Here is a 16,549-nt window from a genome sequence, read left to right as displayed (position 1 = left end):
ATAGATAGATTTAGTTTGTAGTTTGATGGGTTAATTCAGTTGTCACTCTGTAGACAGTGTGGTTGTGATTGTTGTTAGGTAAAAGCAAAACATGAACACTCTAATCAGTGCTACTGTGTTCTGCTAGTTATGTCTGCTCAATTTGCTCATCTGCAGCCAGCCTGATAGCTCCCTCTGCATCCAGAAAGCTTAAGAAGCTTCTAGATAATAGTTGTGGAGCCATAAAAATAATAATATTAATAGTGTTGCGCTAACTCATAGCATTAATGAAACTGACAAAAATAAATACCAAATATCATATAACAAATAAGTGTCCAAGTAAAAATATAAAAATAAATAAAAAGCCCTTGTGATATAACAGTCCTAAAACAATAAATGATGTGCTTGAATAAAAATGTGCTCCACAACTCCAACTGACAGTGCTCCACCGCAAATAAGTGCACCACCACCTAGGAATAGGATGGCCACTCACCTCATATAATGCACCTATATGGTAACTTAGGTCAAAAAAGCATGGTAATTCAATGACTAGGCTCCAGATGGCAGCAAGGAACTGGTTAAGGCAATAACAGGGATGATAATGCATGACCATTCTTATAGGGGTTAGATGCCGATATGTCACACATTACACAATATACAGTACAAATTGTTAAAATTTCTATGAGGAAATAAACATATATTTTCATTATTTCTACAGTTTGAACCATGAAAGTCCTAAAACCAAATAAGCCCTAAGATCCAGGGTCATTTTTAGGTTTCTGGTTCCATCAGAGACATTCAGTTTTTCTCAACTGGAACAGTTTAGTCAACAAATAAGTTGTGCACAGTTAATTAAAGTCAAGGTACTTGTAGTCTCTGGACAATCGGTTTCTGGTACTCCCACAACACCTGAAATCAAAGACAAACTGACCAATATTTACAAGGACTTCCAGGTCTCATAAATGTATATTGTGAAGACGCATCGTATGTTTGACCAAACAGAAGTCCACTGCATTATGTTACTGTGGACCAAACAATTAATCGCCTGATTATCCATTGACTCACCATTGTCTCAGCTTTAAGAAAGACAAACGCAGGACAAGTCCTGAACTGTTTGTAACAATCTACTATTTCACTAGCTCAAAGTAGTTAAATAATATACAGGAATATGTTCTCAAGCAGGTCCCAGGTGGGGGTTGCAAGTTATTTCTCTTACCATAAAAAGACTTTGCAAGTGAGAGAGTTCAGGGTGTATAGAGAGAAGTGGGCCAATGACCTGTGTCGGCCGAGAAATAAACCAGCTAAGTAAAAGTTTTATTGCAATAATAATATAAATGATCCAGTCTGTTTCATTATTTATCCACTAGTTAACATTAGCTGTAGACTAATTAGCTGCCCTGATACCTCTTTTGGCAGTTGCTGTGTAAATGGGTTCTGCTGCTGACATCTGATGTGCATGTGCGAGCACGTGTAACGTCATTACGCACCGTGTGCGTGATGTTACCGCACGCTATTTTTGTGCATGTGACATCATGATACAATGTGCATGTGCCCATGTTAAAGCTTGGGATTGTGTATGCCAAACAATTCAGCCATATTCTGAGCAGCCGGGTGATCCAGCGAAACCAGTCAGGATGGCGTCTTCTCTTCCATCAACCTCAGTCTAGATGCCTTTCTGATGGATGGATGCATTGCAACAATAAGTATTTATTCACTCACTTGGCCATCATGATTTAGATTGGGACAGTTCCCTTATTGGAATGAATGACTGTCATTATCACCTAATGGATATTACATGACTCCCATGGTGATAATTTCTCCTTTGGATCTATTTGCTGTCTTTACTCAGTGATGCTTTATGCACCAGGTGGGGACATTTGCACTTTATGTTGGACTTGGTCATCAGTTATCCAGAGGACTCCCAACTGCAGATCTTAAGGCTCGGTTCACACTGCTGCGATTTGGGATCCGACTTGTGAGACCCCAAGTCTCAAGACATGTGAAATCCCATGTTAGTCATTGAGAGCTGTCTTAATTAGCACTACTGAAGTGACTGACTTTAGAAAAGGTTCCTGTACTACTTCAAGGCGACTTCTATCCGTCTTGTGCCCATAGACCTTAATGTAAGTTGCCTCCAAGTTGGATCCTCATCTGTATTGATGTGATTTGGATCTGACATTGCAGGAAGATTACTCAGGCATTCCCTGAAAGTCACTTTAAAGGTGCTTCAAAGTCACATCAAGTCACATCAAAGTAGTACTCAAGTCGCCAGAAAGTTGCCTGGTAAAGTCGTACTGTAAATCGACTTTCAGGTCGCAGTAGTGTGAACCGAAACTTACCTGCAGTGTTCACAAATGACTTCCTGGATGGAATCTGATGCCAGACATAAAATTCCATATTGATGAACTGGATTGAAAGGGTTTCAAGCCATGAAGGAAGGTGCATGCCCTTTGCTGGAGTCATACACTCTTGAAATTGATATATAATGTATGATATTGATGATCTTTATAAGTCATGCAAACTGTTGGTGTATTTACAATGTTTAGAATAATGAGGTCCTTATAATCGGTTGCTAAAGTGCCAGAACATACAGCGCTCTGTCACCTGTAGCAAAACGCTTGTCGCTGAAAGAAAGCTACTGTTCAGGCAGATCTGAGAGTTTTGTCCCCATGAATGGACTTGAATGGAAAACTCCTGAGAAAAAAAAAAAATACCTGAGAAAAATGCTCATCTCAGTGTAAATGTAGCCTAAAGTTGTTGTAAACCTCAGACATGAAATATGAACAAAGCATATCCCTCTATAGTGGGTACTTGTCTCAATTCAGAGCACTAAGGCTCTCTTCACATAAAGGAGTTTTAAATAACGAGCAGAATCGCCCCATTTCTCCCTGCGATTTGAAAATGCACTGTTAAAATGTGAAATTGTGCATCGGCATATTCAGGTACTATTAATTTCAATGGCCCCTGAAAACGCGAGACATTTTTGCCACGAATGCCACGCATTTTTTTGTACAACAAATGTGCCGCAATCTTGGAAACAAAATTGTGTGACATGGATTTTGGAAATCTTTTGCATGGCCCGCTTTGCGTGGCCTGCATCATTTTCCAGACACCAAGAGAAAAAAGTGTGATGGGAGGGACCTCCAGCACACAGCCTGTGATTAACAGCCTCAGTTCTGTTCCTGTGTGCTCTGTGAATGAGGGTTTATCCCTTCCTTACAATCAGCTCATAGAGCTCTCTTCACAGAGCTCTACAGAGTCTCTCTGGCTCCTGTTTTCTAGAAGCTCAGACAAGCTTTATAAATTCTGCACTTTTAACAGATGTAGAGAAGAGAAGACTGCAGATAGACAGATAAAACTTATGTAGGAGGATTTATTTTATCTCTGTGTCATGTCACTGGGTATATGTAAGGGTTTACAACCACTTTAAGCCATTATACAGCTGCACAAAGGGGAATTGATAAGTCCTTCTGACCATCTAAGGTGCCCAAATGTGTATGGGACACAGTAGGAGTTCCAGATGAGGTGTATGAGAAACAATAGGGGGCCCTAGATGAGATGCATGAAAAACAATGGGGGGTCCTAAATGAGGTGCATGAGAAACAGTGGGGTGTCTTAGGTGAGGTGCATGAGCAACAATGTGGGGGGGGTCGTAGATGAAGTGCATGAGAAACAATGGGGAGTCCTAGATGAGGTGCATGAGAAACAGTGGTTTGTCGTAGGTGAGGTTAGTGAGCATCAATGTGGGGGGCGCGGGTGAGGTGTACAAGAAACTGGGGGGTCCTAAGTAAGGTGCCTGATAATTAGTGTGGGGTTGTGGGTAAGTTGTGGGAAAATGTGAAAAACAGCAGAAGAATCAGTGGGCAGATATATTGCACCTGTGCCCAATGTTTTATGGGGAGACATCAGCATACCTTATACAGGGAAAACCATTAGGGAACTTTTTCCTTTTCTAGCTGTGCTGTATCTTGCTAAGTCAGGATTAGTAACATGTAAAAAGGTTTGCTTGGCTGTCTTCAATATTTGTTCAAACCACCTTGACACAAATACAATTAAGAGATTTCTCAAGTGAACACTCTGTATTTTTAGAAGGCACCGCCAGTAGCATTTAAACAAGCTTGTAGTATTTATATTTAATCATACAGGCTGGCAGCATTGTATGATAGCACCAAAGGCATTTAATGTTGAAACAGAAAACCAGCTGGGATTTCATCCTTTAGGCAGGAACCTTCTCCAATCAAAAGGATCGGACTGAGCAAATAGTGGCTGATACAGCACACACAGGAGCCTCTGGGGCTTGTTGGATACAGGGAAAACAAATTACTGATCAGTGTGAAAAGTATTAATAGACTTGTTCTCTGCTAGTGTATTAAGGGTGACATTACTGTGTCCTTTCGGTGCCTGCAGGCAGTTGTTGGGTGTCAATCTGCTGCAACTGCGAGTCTTACAATAGCTGAGGACTACTTGGTATGTATCTTGGCCTTCGGAAGTCATACACTTATAACAAGGCTGTCTTGGAAAACAGACATGACTTCAGTGCTGATGAAAGAGACAACCTCCAAAATGTGGTGACGTTCACTATAAATTATGAATTTGTATGCATCAGCCTCCCAAACCCTTTTGTCACAGTTGAATGCTGGTCCGTTCTGACAGGCAAAACTTTGACAATTCCTGCCAAAGGTTAAAGTGGAGCTCTAGTCTCCTGCCAAAGGTTAAAGTGGAGCTCTAGTCTCCCCCCCAAAAAAATTAAAAGTCAGCAGCTTCAAATACTGGAGCTGCTGACATTCAATATAAGGACAGTTACCTGTGCAGGGATCCAGCGCTGTCCTCACCAGAGCCAATTCTTCAAGCAGCTTCAGGTGCCGTGCCAGCATCTTAACTAAGGGAAACCAGCAGTGAAGCCTTGCAGCTTCACAAATGGTTTCCCACTATGCATGTGTGAGCCACGCTGCGCTTTGTGAATGGTCCCACAGTCTTATGGGACCTGTGATGTGTTCCAGAAGGCTGTAAGGGAAGGAGGGGGAGCCGAACTTCTGCTCAGATCACTTAGGCGATCGGACTGGAAGTGGAAACAGTTATCTATCAAAACCAGTTACTGGCTCCCCCCCCCCCTCCACCCAATAAGTGCCAATTCTTAAAGAGGAGGGAGTAGGATGCTAACAAGCAGAACTTTCTTTTTTCCTCCTGAACATTCCTACTGAACTCTGAGGCTGCCTATCACATTGGTGGGTTAATAGTAAAGCTGGCCATACACTAAGGCCTTAATTTGCACTAGTGTTTGGGGGGGGGGGGTAAAAACAAGTTGTGAGCCACATATATATACGGCCCCAAACCACTCCCCCTTATGCTGAAAAGGCAGAGGAGGGGACAATACATATGGCTGCAATGCTGTGCAGTATGGCAAAAATAATCCCCACTATTGCATTCAGCGGGCAGTACCACCCACGGAATGTAACCAATTCAACCAAAAGGGGTTGCAGAACAAGTGGTTGCAGGCGCTAGTGCTGGGTTTAAGGGGTTAAAACCGGAGATGAGGAGGCGATACAATGCCTCCCAACTACCTGTCAAATTTCCTCTAAAGAGCAATCTTAATGTGGATGGTTCTTTAGAGGATAATATTATATAGCACTGGATGGATCAATTCTGCTGAAGCAATTGTATTCTGACGGCCAACAGTGGCAGTTGTCAGATTACATTGGGCACTGCCAAACAGTGACTGCAGCTGATTGTCTTTCAATCACTATTGGTCTGAGAATTATATGCCCCGGCTACTTTGATTTATGGATCAAAGGATGTTGAACAGTAAGGTGCCAATAGGGCCACCCACTGCTCAAATTTTGGATGGTTCATCAGAATCAAGTTGAAATTTAATCAGTGTATGGCCAGTCTGAGTTTAGAGTCAGAGCTTAGCTACAAGATCCAACACTATTCAGAAGTGTTGTAACTTTTCAACTCAAAACGCTACACCATTCAGTTGTGACAGGGGGGTTTAGGAGGCCTCTGAAGGTCTGTGCATGCCCTTCTAGGTCCTTGCTTTGTATACCCACAGCAGATTTGGTTTTTGATCACCATCACAGAACTTCCTTAATGTTTGAAAAAAATGTTTCCTCTTGACCTGTAACTACTAAACTTTGGATCATGGCATTAGAGTATGGATATACAGGATACATTTTACCTGCTTCAGTAGCCATGGCCTGACCACACCATAAGCAATCTATAATACCTAATTATTGTTGGCTGCCATGGGAGCTGTAGACATACTGTAAGACTCTAAGAAGGCTGTATAGTCTAAGGAGTATTTGGCCTTTACTGCTTCCCAACTGTACTTGGGTTCTGTTTGACAACTGATAGGCAGGTGGGAGGCAAGCAGCATCAAGTACTAAACCACAAGGCTTAAACAGGTACCAAGTACAGAAGTCCTGAAGACAAATAGGCAAATACAAGGAGAATATAAGAGGTAAAACAGAATGACAACCTGAAACGTCAGACAGAATACTGAAGCTCACATGATCTGGCAGAGAAATGACGTGAGTTTTTGAGTTGGTACAATGTGATGCACTGAGCAGAATGTAACTCGGAGTTTGGGTGATTCCTGCCTCTGATCAGCATGCAACAGCATACTAATCAGAGGGCACCCCCTATTTGACCTTACTGCTGCCAGTCAGAGGGCAGTAGCTTCTATTGGGTCAATTGGATTACAAGCACATGTGCGGGGCACTGATGGTCACTTGAAACAGTGATCCTGCAAACCACAATACTTTATATATGACCTATGGCTTGATTGGTTGGTAGTCACTGCTTATAGTTATGCAATGTACACAACCTAACTGCCCATGAAGAGTGTGGAACATGCCATACCTCCCTACATTCTCAGTACAAGTTCCCTTTTAAATAGATGTAAGCCCTAAGTGAAAGTTAGGCCCAAAGTGAAAGAAGGAGAAGCCTAGATGCAGGGCTGACATGATTGGGTTAAAAGGGGTTTGGCATAGTAGGAGTTGTTTGTTGATCAAATGAACAGGATTCATGAGTACTCACCAGATTGGTGGATAGGGCTGTAGTAGGTCGGGTTTCAGGGATTTGGGATGAAGGAGGGTTTGGGCAGTCTTTATTCGGAAGAAAGCTTGGCCCGGACAACTTCCCACCCTCCCTCCCTTGTTATTTTGCTTGTGTTGCTTTTTTGAAAAGTTACAGGTGCTGTGTATTTTACGTCATGGCAGCCGGCGGGATACAAGGTCCTTGGATGTGTTTTTATTATTGGCAAAAAGGTACAGCTGTAGGGTCCTGTCTGGGGTACGGCTCCCATTATTCTGGTTGGTGGTACCTGCGATTATTGGCTTGTCTCAGAGTCTGTGTTTCTGCAGCTGGAGGCCTAATTCTGGTGTACGCAGGTACTTGAGGTAATTGCCCAACAAGGACCTTATGAACCCCTTTATTACTGTACTGAATGTTAATATGTTGATATGTTATTTTTATTTGGTTAATAAAAGGCTGCTATGGCCATTAAACTCTTACTGGTGTCATGTGTGGTAAATTAACTAACAGTAGTTGGTGTAGTGGTGGTCAGGCAGCATTGTCAAAACATCTTTTATACCCTAGTCAAGATATTTAGTTTGATAAGGTGCTCTGTATCATAAACAAATAGCATTATAAAAAATAACGTTTTATCTTTTTTTTATCCTTTGTTGCATCTTATCACTAACTTGACTTTAGAAGTCAAATAATCATAAAAATAGTTAGAGCTAGAAACAATTCTATCTAGGCAGCTTTCAAAAGCCAGCTTGTATACAAAGCGTCCAAAGTGTAATTGACATTGGCACAAAACACGTTGGGTGAAGCCTAAGTGCTGACGTCACGCTGCCGCTTCCAGTTCTGGGATCGGCGGCCATTTTAGTAAGTGTTGTTTACATACTGTGGCTTGATACTTGGATATGATGGAAAACTCTGCTTTGCAATTTTAATGGATGGATGTATATTCATTCTATGAATAAAATACTACACTATATACCATTTCTTTTGGCTCCATGTGGTTCCAGCCTTGGTATATCATCAGTGGTGTGGAATACTATTACAAGAGGTTGTTTTCCACACTGTGAAGCCTTTTGCTGGCTTATGCGCTGTTTGCTGCTTCCTTTATGCAGCTTGAAATCTGGTGAGTGTGCAGAGGTAGCAGCATTTGTATGCACATGGTGAAGCACTTTATTAGTGGAAGATTACATCTACACTGGTGAATAATATGAGGGCCGTTCAAGTTAAACCGCAACTTTTGAGTATATATAAGAAAAGAACACATTTCAAGGAGTAGAAACTGCATTTATTTTTCAACATACTCCCCTGCTACATTTATACACTTATCCCAACGTTTAACTAATGTCCGGAAAGCTACGGCATAGAAAGATTTGTCAGTATGCCTGAATTCTCCTAGGACAGCCTGCTTTACTTCATCATCAGTACTGAAATGACCTCCGAGGAACTCTTTTAAGGGTCCAAACAGGTGGAAATGTGGCAATACCTCCCAGCCGAGTTGCTGTAATGTTCATGTAGTACGATGAGCAGTATGAGCTTATGTGTTGTCCTGGAGAAACAGGATGCCCTTAGTGATCAAATAGGCAGTTTTTTCCGCAGACGCGTATGCACATCACTCAAAACTTGACAGTAATATTCACTGTTCATAGTGGCACCACGGGGTAGAAAATCCTGGGAACCACCATGCCCAGGATCGTCAATGATGGATGTAGATCTTTGAAATGTTTAGACCATTTTTAGACGTCAAATGTTCATAGCTAATTGTCCAATTGGCTGGAATTGTCATTTTTCTTTTATTAATTATGCTGTCATCCAGTAGAAAAAAATGAACCAATAACAACCAATAATACCCAATAGCCAGCAAGAAAAAAATCAGGGAAGTCATTGTATCTGGGCATACTTTATTCCCATCTGATGTCTCCCATGGACATTTTGAAGTTGAAATTGATTTTTTTAAACAGGTTTCACAGCCACAGAGCTGAGACATAAATAATGAAAAGATGAAAACAGCCTCTATGTACAGTACATGGTTTGCTAAGATGTCTGTTACAGGGGTGGAAATGAGAGCACACGCTTATACATTTTCCCCTAAATTGAATGAACTAAATGAAGCTTTAGAAACTGTGAGAGTTTAGGATAGATTTGGCCTTTAATTATAAAACATTAGTTGTATGTGATGAGGTTTGCATTGCTTGCACAGCAGAGCTCACAATCTAATTTTCTTTATCATAGGTCAGTAGAAACAGGTGAAGTATGTATATAAACCATGAAAGGAAGTCTGGAGAGATTATACAGCCCCAGTACATGTACCAGTGTAGTTGGGACTGAGGCCAATTTTCCAGAGCAGGAATGTACCCACCATGCCACCACGTGAAATGCAATGTGATCACAGCTGGCTTTGTTTGTCTCTGTTATTCATATGTGCCTGTGAGCAAAGACTACCTGCTACTGTGCATCTGGGTCTCAGCTTCAGGCTGCATCCTGGGAGCAGGTGTCATACAGCAAACATTTACATATTACAATTAGACAATAAAGCTTTACAGATGTTACAAAATTGCTGTGAACAGTGATAATATATATTATGTGACTGCAGTATCAAAGCTAATTCATTGTGAATGTACTGGGTACAATTCAAGTAAATTAATTAAAGTGTGAAAACGTTAGCTGTAACTTACAAAAACCCAAACTAATAGCTCCAATTAGGAATATCTTGCAAAAACACTATTTGCAATATACTTGAAAAAAGATATGAGGGAAAACATATTTTGTCACAATCTGTAAACATTGGATTTTACAGAAGGGAATGTAAAAATATAATGTATATATATAATTATATATGGTAAAATTTATATAGAAGTCATTTTGCGCTTTAAAGCAATAAAACTGCAAACGGTGTTGCATATCAATACAAAGTAATCTGAAACAGTAAATAAATTCACCTCTTCCACTGCCCACCCTGACAAACAATTATCTCTAGAAATCTCTTTAGAAGTCAAAAATTCAGGGAGAGTCGATCTTCTGGTGCCTTTGCTGGGCTCCTCTCACCCACTCCCAGGACACAGTAGGTGGCACAGGAGATCGACACTCCAGGAAGTGTTGGCTTCTAAAAAGACTTTTAGGGACGATTGATCTTCAGTGAAGCAGCATTTGAAGATGCAGGCAGTGGCAAAGGTAAGCATCCTTAACTTCTTTATAGGCACATCATATAAATACATTTTCAGTTTAGTGAGAGAGTCTGTTTATTACTATTTATTATTATTTTCTAAAACTGTCAATACACACATACAGTAGGTTTTTTTGCTCATCCTGCAGACTAAATAAAAAAAATCTAACAGATTCCTCCCTTAACACTAAGGCAGGCCATACATTGATCTTTTTCTTTCATTCAAATAGCGGGTTGAATGAAAAAAATGACCTGGTCCCCGACCCCCCGTTCACACATTCGATGTGGATTGGGGAATCACTCCCTCTGTGCTATTGTAGTCTGACAGGGAGAGACTTATTTGCCATCAGAATGGAGAGTGGAATTAAAAAAAATTACTTGGTATCCCCATCCACATATTCGATGTGGATTGGTGAATCACTCCCGCTGTGCTATTGTATTCTGACAGTGGGGAGACTTCTCTGTCATCAGAATACAATGATCAGTGCTGCTAACTATAGCCCGTGGCACTAATTATGCAGGAAAAACCCTATCATATGGTTATACACAAGTCAACGCATAGAGCGACTTGTGTACAACCAACCTTCCCATAAATTTCTGCTGATCCGGCCGAATTGTGGGCCATACATGGCTGCCCTAAGTAGAGTAGATGAATCTGCATCTGATTGCATGCATGCTCTGTTTAGCAGACAGTTTTCTGCCAGGCTTCTCCCTTTTCATCACTCAAAGGTTGTCAGATAGGAGGGTGTTGGCAAGGCCACCCACAGAGTGAATTTCAGCTGGTTTGTTTGCAACTGGCTGAAATTCAGTCCATGTATGCAAGATTAACTACAATGCTTACCATATTGTATATCCCATAAGGTGAATCCCTGAGCAGGGGATCCGGTGTCTGCCACATGAATAGAGAAAAGTCCTGGGTGGCAGGCTAATCCAGCTTCCCACTAGAGTGCCTCCTTTACCTATCTGGCCCAGGGGGTGCAGGTCTACTTACTCAGTCCTTATGTGTGGCTGGTGGGTTGTTGGCTGATACCAGGCTTTTTAGCTGGGCCGATCCTTTCCTCCTACACAGGTGGTCCTCGCTCTGGGGGCCGGTGAAGGTCTGAGCTTTCCTCCTTCCAAGCTCCACTGCCTGTAGATAAACCCCTCTCCATCTGGGCCCCCTCCCAGGCTCCCCTCTCTAGCCTCATTCCATCTCCAGTTTTTACCCAAACTCCTCTCCTCCTCTTCCTCCTTCTCCTTATGCAATCTCAGTTACTCTTAAAGGTTGTCCTGGCCCCTTGCCAAACCTCCTCTAAAAGTACAAACTAGCCACTCCTCAGATCCACCCACTGCTTCTAGACCTTTCTCCAAAGTTCTAGGGCAGGAGGAAATTCCAGAGGGCTGGTCTGCAGAGCCTCCCAGCTCTGACCACAATTTGACCCTGCTAGCTATCACACCCAGGCTGCTACTCAGCCTTCCTAGCTAACATTTAGAGTCTAGCTCTCCCTTACTGACTAGGAGGGTGATACATTTCCAAGAAGTTTGAACAGAAACTGAGGTCAAATTAAAGGCATCTCTTGTAGCTGAAGTACAGTATTTCTCATCTCAGCGCTGAGAAGGGCCATGTATTTATAGTGAAGGCAAGCTTTCCTATTTATTAGTCTATTATAGAGGGTATGACCAGGTCTATGTCACTATATCCAAAAGAGATGCAGTATAGTTAAGGTAAATACAAACTCACTAAAATCTCATCTACGCTTTTATATGTTTTTTTCAAAATATTTTTTGCAAGATATGTAGCTTAGTTTAACCACTTGACCTCCGGAAGGTTTTACTCCCTTCATGACCAGGCCATCGTTTGCTATTCAGCACTGCACTACTTTAACTGGCAAATGCATGCAACACTGTACCCATATTGAAGTTTTTTTTGGTGGTACTTAATCACCGCTGGTTTTTTTTATTTTTTATTATATAAATGAAAAAGGGCTGAACATTTTGAAAAAAACAATTTTTTACTTTCAGATATAAAACATATTCAATGAAAAAAATTTAAATTACATTTCTTCATAAATTTAGGCCAAAATGTATTCTGCTACATGTGTTTGGTAAAAAAAATCCCAACAAGTGTATATTAAATGGAATGTGTGAAAGTTATAGTCTAAAAACGATGGTATATATACTGGAATTTGTGCAGCTATGATGCTATACTAGTAATGGAGGTGATCAGTAACCTATAGTGGGACTGTGATAGTGCGGTGGGCAATCCTGTGCTAGCTGATGCTGGCTGAGAGGTACAGTGACATTAATAGTGACACTAATACAGTGATCAGTGCTAATAATACTGTACACTGTCACTGTATTATTAACACTGGCTGGAAAGGGGTTAACATCTAGGGACAATCAAAGGGTTACCTGTATGCCTAACAATGTGTAATGTGTGCTGCTTTTACTTTACTATCTGGCTGTTTTACTTTACTATCTGGAGAAGAAACAGCCAGATTACTGTTCCCTGTACACATAGTTCTGTGTTTTTGTAAAATCAGCTGACTTCACCTGAAGTCATTAGCTGAAATCAGCTGCCAAACTTGTGCTGTGTCCCATCAGAGAATGGGTCGGCAGGGGATGTGCAACTCAGAAGAAGACATGTATGTGATCATGCCTGCACCCGCCTCTTGCTTGCAGTATATTTCCTGTGAGCAGTTGGCAGTTGCTTAAAGAATGCCTGGTGATCCTTCCATGAAGGTCCTTGTTTAGCACTTGCTGTGTTAAGAAGTTCTAACCCTTCTTCACAAAAGTGTGTTTTGTCTGTGTCTCTGTTGGAGAGCATTCCCATCACTTCCTGTCATGACAGGAAGAGGGAGAGATTTTTGTCTTTTCCCAATGAGGAAAGAGATAGCATGTACTCTGGCCTGAGTCTTTAACATGGAAAGGTGTATCATGCTAATCTGTAATTTCCTTTTACTGGCACCAATCCATAGCAGCATACATGTGGTAGTAGCCCAGCCTACTTCTGCCTACATGGCCAGAGCATAGTTTAAATTAGTCGTAAACCCTCTAAATCCTCTAAATCCCTGTAAACCCCCCTACATAAGTTTAACTTGTTTATCTGCAATCTTCCCTTTTGTACATCCCATTAAAAATGCTGATTTTAGGTCAAATCCTTCTGCATTTCTCAGCATCAGCAGTATCACAGGGGGGGGGGGGGCAGGGAGCCACAGTTACAGCTGATTGAAGGAAAGGGACAAACACCCTCCACACAGCACAGCACAGCACAGGAGCTATGTTTTGTGAATAGACAAGCTGCCTGCTGAGCTCTTCCCCCCCCCCCCCCCTCCCTCCTACACAAATTTATCTCATGTGTTGGAAAACTTCTCAGAAGTGACACATGCTAATAACAGAGGAAGGAAGCACCAAAGAGCAATGACACTTTAGAAAGAGACAAGTAAACACATAACTGAGGTTTACAATCACTTTAAGAATGTTGACATCCACACAAGTGCTTATTATTTCATGATATACCTATTATCATGAGCTAACCAATGCAATCATTGTGTATCATACTTATCCAACATTTTCTTTCCTGGTGCCATTTTATGGTAGCATACTGAGCCCACCCATTTTGTTCATAACGTTTTACAGGAAATGTGTGAATATAAAGATAAAAATTTCATATGGGTACAGTGTTGCATGACCGTCCAATTGTCATTCAAAGTGCGACAGCACTGAGAGCTGAAAATTGGCCTGGGCAGGAAGGGGGTAAAAGTGCTTATTATTTCATGATATACCTATTATCATGAGCTAACCAATGCAATCATGTATATCACAACCCAAACAAAAATTAAAAAAGCAATAAATAGGAATAGAACAGTCCCATGGTTGCATATATATCAGTGCATATTATATAAAAGATATCCTCTATAAATATGAACTTATATATGCAACTATGGGCCACCACATTTATAGCTAAGTATTTATGGATTAATATATTTAAGTATATGGTATAGAGAATACATTAGAATTAGGAAAATTAATATAATAATGGGTAAACTGGTGACAGATAGTTTTTAAGTAACTTTTTCTGTCAATTTTGTATGTGTTTTATTGTTTAATTAACTAAAGGTTTACAATTGCTTTTATTAATCAAGTGCCATCATCCAGTATATTTCACAAGTTTTCTTCAAAGGAAAGGAAAAGCGAAATAAGAGAAATGTATATTTTTTTAAAACTAGGGGGCAAAGTTGTGCCCAAATCCATTTCTTCTTTGAGTTTTTGATAATATTGTGTTTTATTGAGAGCTCCTTTGCCTGTTTGATAGTTTACAGGTTAATCACAGATCTAGTAGAATGAGAGAGACTTTTTTTATTTTATTTACTAAAAAAAGGTGTATGTACTATTTTTGTAACATAGTGCATTACCATGTATTGTGGTGTTCTGCACTGTCGGCAAGGTGCATTGGGCTGCCATTAAGAATAAATTGCACCGCAGCACTATACATGTTTTTGTGCATTACGGTAAGCTTTGTGCATTAGTGCATTGCAGCAGTGTGAACCCAAACTAAGAGGAGATTTACCTTCACTTTGTAGACATTTCCTCTTTTACTATGTCTCTGGGACAGAAACTGAATAGGAAATCTCTTCAATGGGATGCAGCAAGTAAAAACAAGCTGCCAGAAGTTTTCTCCCTTTTTGTAATCTAATTCTGAATTCGCTCAAAGCTATTATTGGACAACCACTGTCTACTGTCTATAATTACTTTCACTTCACCCTGATTGAAAAAGTCTAAAATATCTACAAAAAAAAAAAAAGAAAAAGAGTCAAGAACAGAAGTTTTCCATAAAAAAAAAATCTTTATTGTGTTTATTTACACTTAGGTGTATAAATGTAAACATTTTTCATGTATAACTTAGAATTCTCTGTAAATTAATACTGTGATTTTACATTACAATTAGTGAAATAAATTATATTCACAGAATATACATTCACGTGCATTCGAATTATGATGGATTTAAGACAGTGGTATAGACACTGTGCCGTTCGCTCTGCTCCTGCTCCTTGTGTGCACACCAGCATCCGCTACGTCCTCTGCATGCTCCTCTGTTTTCTTTTCTTTCAAACTGTTGATGAATCTCAGTGTGATCTCATCCCATTCCTCTGGAAGCAACATCAGCAGAAATCCAATACAGATGATGATGGTGGCCCCGAGTCTCACAACACTGAAGATCACTTCATGCTTCAGAAGGTCAATAGCTGCATGGAGGTACAGAAATCATTTTTATTTACTTTCAGGAAAAAATCATCTCAAACATTGAGTCATTACTGAAAGGGTACTGTAGCAAATTAATGTATTGCCATAAAACATATTGGAAGCATTTATGAAAAATTAACTCTGGGAATTAGACAAAATCTAAATCTACCCTTGTAGTGGCGCCCCCCTGCACTGATGGTGGTAAATGCTCCTTTAGTTTAGGGGTGCAGGGATAAGGTGTATTACTCACCCTATCCCCTCAGTCTGGCAGTCCTCAGGGCTGTTCTCTTATGCCCAAGGTTCCTGACTGTGGTTGGTCCCCGCAATCATCACATACAATGCAGGGTTATTAGCCCTGCATTGTACGTGTTGGAGGCAACCATGTAACTGTGGCTGAGAGCACATTAGAGAGGCAAAAATTATCAGAGAAGTGGCTCTGGAAACAGCTGAATCGAGAAGTAGTAGATGGGTGTAAATTACAGGCTAGCTGAACAGAATTAAAAATGCATTGTTAAAATAATAAATATAATACATGATCTTGTTTTTGTGATATTGTTTGTGTTATTGAAGAGCACTGGGGGAGTGATTTTTATTAGTTGCTGGCTATATTGGTTATTTGGGGTATTTAGAGTATTTACAGCATGGTTTATTATAATAATACATATACTGTGTTTTCAGAATTCTGACACAGGTCACCTATCTTTCAGGGGTTCAGGGGTTAGATGCCGATATGTCACACATTACACAATATACAGTACAAATTGTTAAAATTTCTACGAGGAAATAACAATCATATTTTCATTATTTCTACAGTTTGAACCATGGAAGTCTTAAAACCAAATAAGCCCTAAGATCCAGGGTCATTTCTAGGTCTCAGGGTCCATCAGAGACATTCAGTTTTTCTCAACTGGAACAATTTAGTCTACAAATAAATTGTGGACAGTTAATTAAAGTCAAGACTCTTGTAGTCTCTGGACAATGGGGTTCTGGTACTCCCACAACACCTGAAACCAAAGACAAACTGACCAATATTTACAAGGACTTCCAGGTCTCATACACTAAATGTACTGTATACTGTGAAGACACATTGTGTGTTTGACCAAATAGACAAGAAAGGAATCCTTGTCTACAGAGAAGACCGCTGCATTGTGTTACTTGTGG

General features: G+C 40.5%; 1 protein-coding gene and 1 long non-coding RNA gene across 7 annotated transcripts in view; one reads left to right on the top strand and one right to left on the bottom strand.

Moving 5' to 3' along the window:
* LOC149437096 (uncharacterized) overlaps positions 1-16,549 on the top strand; it is a 145,669-nt gene that overhangs the window by 8,581 nt on the left and 120,539 nt on the right. The gene's annotated exons all lie outside the window — the stretch shown is intronic.
* The window catches only part of SLC35F4 (solute carrier family 35 member F4), a 374,072-nt gene continuing 372,493 nt past the window's right edge, over positions 14,971-16,549 (bottom strand). For all 5 annotated transcript variants that reach the window (XM_089661131.1, XM_089661134.1, XM_089661132.1 and 2 more), the window contains one exon: positions 14,971-15,390. In XM_089661131.1, coding sequence (XP_089517257.1) covers positions 15,149-15,390 — 242 coding nt within the window. In that variant the 3' untranslated portion in view covers positions 14,971-15,148. The remainder of the gene's footprint in view (positions 15,391-16,549) is intronic.

The sequence above is a fragment of the Staurois parvus genome, unplaced genomic scaffold (genome assembly GCF_062004578.1).
Source record: "Staurois parvus isolate SC_StPar_1 unplaced genomic scaffold, SC_StPar_1.0 ptg001316l, whole genome shotgun sequence".
Taxonomy (NCBI): domain Eukaryota; kingdom Metazoa; phylum Chordata; class Amphibia; order Anura; family Ranidae; genus Staurois; species Staurois parvus.
Note: the sequence above shows the minus strand (reverse complement) of the source record. Positions and strands in the feature narration are given on the sequence as shown.